A 5,524-nucleotide genomic window follows, 5' to 3' on the forward strand; every position below is an offset into this window, starting at 1 on the left:
AATTTTTTTTATAAAATCACTTAATTAAATAATAAATATAACTGTCAATTAAGCCTTATATTATGGAGAAAGTATTTGGGGTATGTGTAGGTAGAAGAAGTTGCTGCAACAGAGGCAAAAAGGGCAGCAAGTGAAAGGAGCTGCGGTATGTCCATTTAAAAGGGATAGTAAGTATGAAATTGCAGAAGCGTGGATGGAGAGCAGACCTAGACAGAGCTGATATGGTCTCAATCCTTGGATGCAGTTTGTTGAGGACTTAGACCTATGCTGTACAACAAAGGTATTGGATTGGGGGTTGACAGTAGGGATTTGTCAAGGGAGGCAAGGCAAGGCAGTTTGTTAGTGGAGCGGCTGTTGTCGTAGTTAATGTTTTGCTTGGATCTAAGTTAAACTTTGTTTGCTTTCTTTGGATAAATAAAAATCCAGATTTGATGTTTTTCATGTGTCAAATCTTGGGTAGTGAGATTAATGACATTAATAATACAAATTGCAGGTTGAGTTTGCAAACTAGCTACACCCTAGCTGGTAATAATACTATCCATACATGGCAGATTATTAAGAAGCTTCGAGGACACTTGGGTATCACATGATTTCGCAAAAACATTGACATATGCTTCATTCTGAAAAAAGAACCCCTCAAATTTATGACACAGACACCATAAAAAACTGAAGAAAGAAAGGCAGTGGTTGTGAATCATATGATACCATGTTAATATTTACAGAGCGGCAACCAAGGATATTTGTTAGGAGGATAGTCATTACTTAACAGAATGGTTAAGTTTAATACCCAGAAAATCGGCAGCTGAATTGGCCATGATACTAGTAAACTCAAGGAAACTTACGACGCCGTCTCCATTGGAATCAGCCTCTTTCATCATATCGGAAAGTTCACGGAAGGTCAAGGGATGGCCCATCTTAGCCATAGAGCCAGCAAGCTCCGCGGGCGTAATAAACCCATTGCCATCCCGATCAAATAATTGGAAAACCTCCAACAACTGGGCCTCGTTTATCAAAATTTGGTGGGTGATGTCGGGCAGAATGGCGCTCTCCAATTCCTCGAACTCCACAAGACCATTCCCGTTAGCGTCAATGTCGCCTAGCAAAAGGTGGATCTGGTCACCACTAGGCTTGAGACCCAAGGAGCGCAAGAGAGCGGCCAGCTCAAGCTGGGTGAGGCTGCCATCGGAATCCATGTCGAAACGCATGAATATGTCCTTCAATTGCTTCAGTTGGTCAGCCGATTGGACGCTTATGTTCCCACAGCTACTCATCATCGCCATAGAACAAGATGAAGATGAAGATGAAGATGCAAAGAAAGAAAAAAGGAAAGGGTTTGAAGAGGTCCTTGAATGAGTTGAAGTTGTAGTTGGGATACTTTAAAGACGTGGGTCTTCGCTTGCTTTTTGTTCCGATATGTGTTTGTTTGTATTGTTGAGAATGGAATTGCTCAACACCGCGTTTTCCCTTTTACTAATAACAGTTCGGATTAATTCCACCGCTCATCCTTCAACTATCTATCACTTTTGGTTCATTATTTTAAATTATCAGTTCACCACATCTTTATCTTTCCAACTTCCTCCTTTGTTTTATAAATAATTATAAGTGATACTCTATATTATTAATTAACACAAATGATTTATTTTGGTCATAATTATATTATTCATAAAAGCAAAAAGAAGAAAAATAAAATAATTATCACAAAATTAATGCAAATGGGTATATTTATTTATTAAAACAACTTATTTTTTATGTACGTTTTATATCAAGAATAAAAGGAATTAATTATTAAAAAGGTTTTTATAAAATAATTAATTGTAAGCTTCTTTCATTAATGTGGTCCAGATCCAATCTTTAGAAAATGAAAATAAATATAATAGCTATGATGAGTGACTATCATAAAACTTGAAAATAAAAATAAAAAAGAAAACAGCAAACGAGGGACAGAGGTGCACTCATCCGTTGGAAAATAAGTATGAAATACACAAATGTGTTTCTTATTAATTTTAATATTCTAATTGTAGGATAAACAAGTGTTAGACACTATTTTTTTGTGAAAACGGGGTCGACTTGGGTTTTTGAAAAATGAAAATGAATATGGGAGTCGCCACCAATCCTTTTTGATGAGGTGTGATTGGGTTGCCTTGAAAAGTGGTTGTTTTTAATAAACGATTTGATTTTATTAAAACAACAATTTTGGTCCACGAAATTCAGAAAAACAGGTTCGGGATTCGGTTACGTACGAGGAAGGATTAGCACCCTCGTAACGCCCAAAATTGGTACCTAATTGATTAATTAATGTCTTAGTGTCGAAGATTGAAAACTTTAAAAAGATTTAAACTACGATCCTTTATTGAAATATTGAAAATTTTAGGGAAAAATGACATATTTCACGTTAATCAAGAAAGAGAATTATAACCACTAAGTTATGACATAATGTCTTGAATTCCCGATGCGCGAATGAATGCCAAAAATTTACTTATTTAAAAGATATTCAATTATCTCGGACTTAAAAATGGATCATGCCCAGTAAGTTAGGACACAATCTTTTCTTAATTCCCGAGATCGTTTAAAACTTGAATTTGAAAAGATTCGTGTATTTAGATTTATTGTGAAAATCGAAACCCAATAAGTTAGGATACAACCTTCTCGAATCTAAACACGAGGCTTTACTTATTCAAAAATCATAGTTTATGCATTGAATAAAATTAATCTAACATGAAATAGTAGAAATGAAACTCGATATTAATACACGTACAAAGCAATAATGAATGCGATAGTATAAAAATAATACGAGCAACAATAATAAAAATAAATGAATAAAAAGGACAGAGTAATGACACATAAAATAACAAGTATATGAGCAAGTAAAGCTAAAACATTCTTTTAAAATACTAATGAGAACGTAAATAAATAAATAAATAAAGCGAATGAATAGAATTAAAATATAAAAAGATATATATGTATCTATATATATCTACGCGTTCTGAAAATAAAATAGGTATATAGATATATGTAGATATGTATATAAATTAATATATATATAACATGAGTATGTATATATACATACAAATGTAAATGAGTTATGAAAATATGTATGTACGTATATATATATATCGTAAAATGTACGTATGAATGTATGTATATAAAAAATTTAGGAATTAAAAGGCATAAATATATAAGTAATAATAATAATAATAATAATAATAATAATAAAGATTAATGATGCCATATAATAGTATTAATAATATTAAAATAATTAATTTAGAAATAAAATAACTAAAATAACAAATGAAGGATTAAATTGAAACTTAACCAAAATTTAAGAGCCGAAATCAAAGTAAAAAAACTGCAAAAACACTGGAAAGGGTTAAATCAGGATGTGCGCGAAAGAAGGGGGCTAAACAGGAAATTATCCTCCTTTTTGTCCCTTAAACGCAGCGTTCTCAAGTGACAGAATAGTCGGAGGACTAAAATAAAGACAAAACAAAATCAGATGGGTAAATTTAAAAAAAAAACTAAAACAGGGACCAGATTGAAGGAAAGCCCAAAAGCGGAAGGACTGAAAGGGTAAATAAACCCTCAATCCAAAAACATGCGGATCTTTGGGGTCTATGGGTCAGATCTCGGGTTGCCTTAAAACGGCGCCGTTTTGGCGCCTGAAGCTTAGGCTCGAAACGACGCCGTATCAATCCCACTATAAATAATAAAAAACATAACAAAAAAAGCATTTGAACTGTTTCCAAAAAAAAAAAATCTTTTTCTCTTTGGGTCTCCAGAGTCCGGCCATGAAGACCGGCGCACCTCCGCCGTAGCTCTGCCGCAAGCAACAGCCGGAGGTGCAAAAATCGGCCTTTCTTAGCCCCGCTTGGAGCTCATCACCCCTACAACCCAGATTCAAGGCTGAATCCTTTGAAAGGTGGCCACGAACCCTAGAACCGAATGGAAACAGTTCGACTTCTCCTCCTCCGACGCGGCGCAGGTAAACCCCCTTTCCCTTTTTTTTTATTTTTTTGTACTTAGAAACGAAATAATATGAAAATAAAACAAGGTAACAGATTAAAAAAAAGATCGTAATCACCTCAAAATTTTTGTTTTTATTTTTCGAATCTTTTCATTCAATATCCTCCCTTTTACAACGTTTTGGTTGCTGGCTTATAAAGCCGAAACACCCATGCCTTCCTCTCTTTACTTTCTACTGTTTCTGCTATTTTACACTGTAATGACCCAAAATTCACAAGCACTGAAAAAGTACATTATCGGGCCTCCGTCTTAGTAAATTGAGTTCGAAAATAATTATTAGAAATATTTATTAGACTAGTTGTGTGTTTAATTAGGTATTAATTGGGTGAATTTAGTTTAATTAAGAGAAATTAAGAAAAAAGGACTAAATTGATCTAGGGGTAAAAGTTGAATTATAGATTAATAAAAAAATTAAAAGGATTAAAATGGCAATTAAGCCATTAATAAGAAATGGGACGGTAAAAGTGATAAAAATCTTAGATTTTTATGTTTTATATATATTATATTATATTATATTGTATTATATTGTATTATATTATATAAGTAAAAATAAAAATAAAGTAAAATAAAATAATAAAAAAAGATGACAAATGTATGGTAAATATTGAAGACATGTGTAATAGTAATAATTACATGGGTACACTTGTAATAAAAATAAATATGTGCTTAATTAATAAGTAAAAGATTTTTTAATATATTATTATTAATATTATTAGTTAAAATAAAAGATATAAAGTAAAAGAAAGAAAGAAACAAAGAAGAAAAGAAACAGAATAGCTAGAAAAGAAGCAGGAAAGAGACGAAAACAGGGAAGATAAGGGAAAGAAAAATAAAAGGAAAACTAAGGATTTAAAGCTTCAAGTTAATTGGTAAGCTAAATTTAGCCATTTCCTCTTCATTTTGATATTTTAAAAGCTTTAAAACAAAATTTTGTTGAAGTTAAGTGGAGGTTTCATAGGTTTTTGAACATGATTCATTTTGAACAAGTTGTTAAATTGAGGGTTTATTTGATAGAGTTTCTAGTTAGAGTTGATAAAAGGATTAAATTGTGAACTAGACTATAAGTTTTGAATTTTAGGGATTAAATTGAGGAAAATTCGAAATTAGTGAAAATGCTGAAAAATTAGTAGATAAATTTGAGTTTAGAAGAAATTTGAATAGAAATAGAGTGTGAATTAAGTTAGAAAAATAAGTAAGCTTAGTTAGAATTAAATTGGGAATAAGTAGGAATTGAATAAGAATTTTATTATTATTATTATTGTTAATATAATTATTATTATTATTATTATTATTGTTAATATAATTATTATTATTTTTAATGATTGTAATTAATAGTGAAAATAATTATTACTTTAAGTAGCTAACAAGGAAAAGCGAGGCATCGGCATCTAAAGGAAAAGAAAAGATCGTTGAGGAGTAAACGCGTATTCGGGTTTGTATTACTATAACTTAATCTATTTAATAAATGCTATATTGAAATTGTATTCATGAGACATTTAAAGGA

At 31.5% G+C, this 5,524-nt stretch overlaps 1 protein-coding gene across 1 annotated transcript; it reads right to left on the minus strand.

Moving 5' to 3' along the window:
• Positions 1–590: 590 nt before the first annotated feature.
• Positions 591–1,422, minus strand: LOC105764594 (probable calcium-binding protein CML15). The gene has a single exon (XM_012583227.2). It carries the CDS (start codon positions 1,278–1,280, stop codon positions 759–761), a length of 522 nt encoding a protein of 173 aa, XP_012438681.1. The 5' UTR covers positions 1,281–1,422; the 3' UTR covers positions 591–758.
• Between the last annotated feature and the right edge of the window lie 4,102 nt (positions 1,423–5,524).

Source organism: Gossypium raimondii, chromosome 12 (assembly GCF_025698545.1).
Source record: "Gossypium raimondii isolate GPD5lz chromosome 12, ASM2569854v1, whole genome shotgun sequence".
Classification (NCBI taxonomy): Eukaryota; Viridiplantae; Streptophyta; class Magnoliopsida; order Malvales; family Malvaceae; genus Gossypium; species Gossypium raimondii.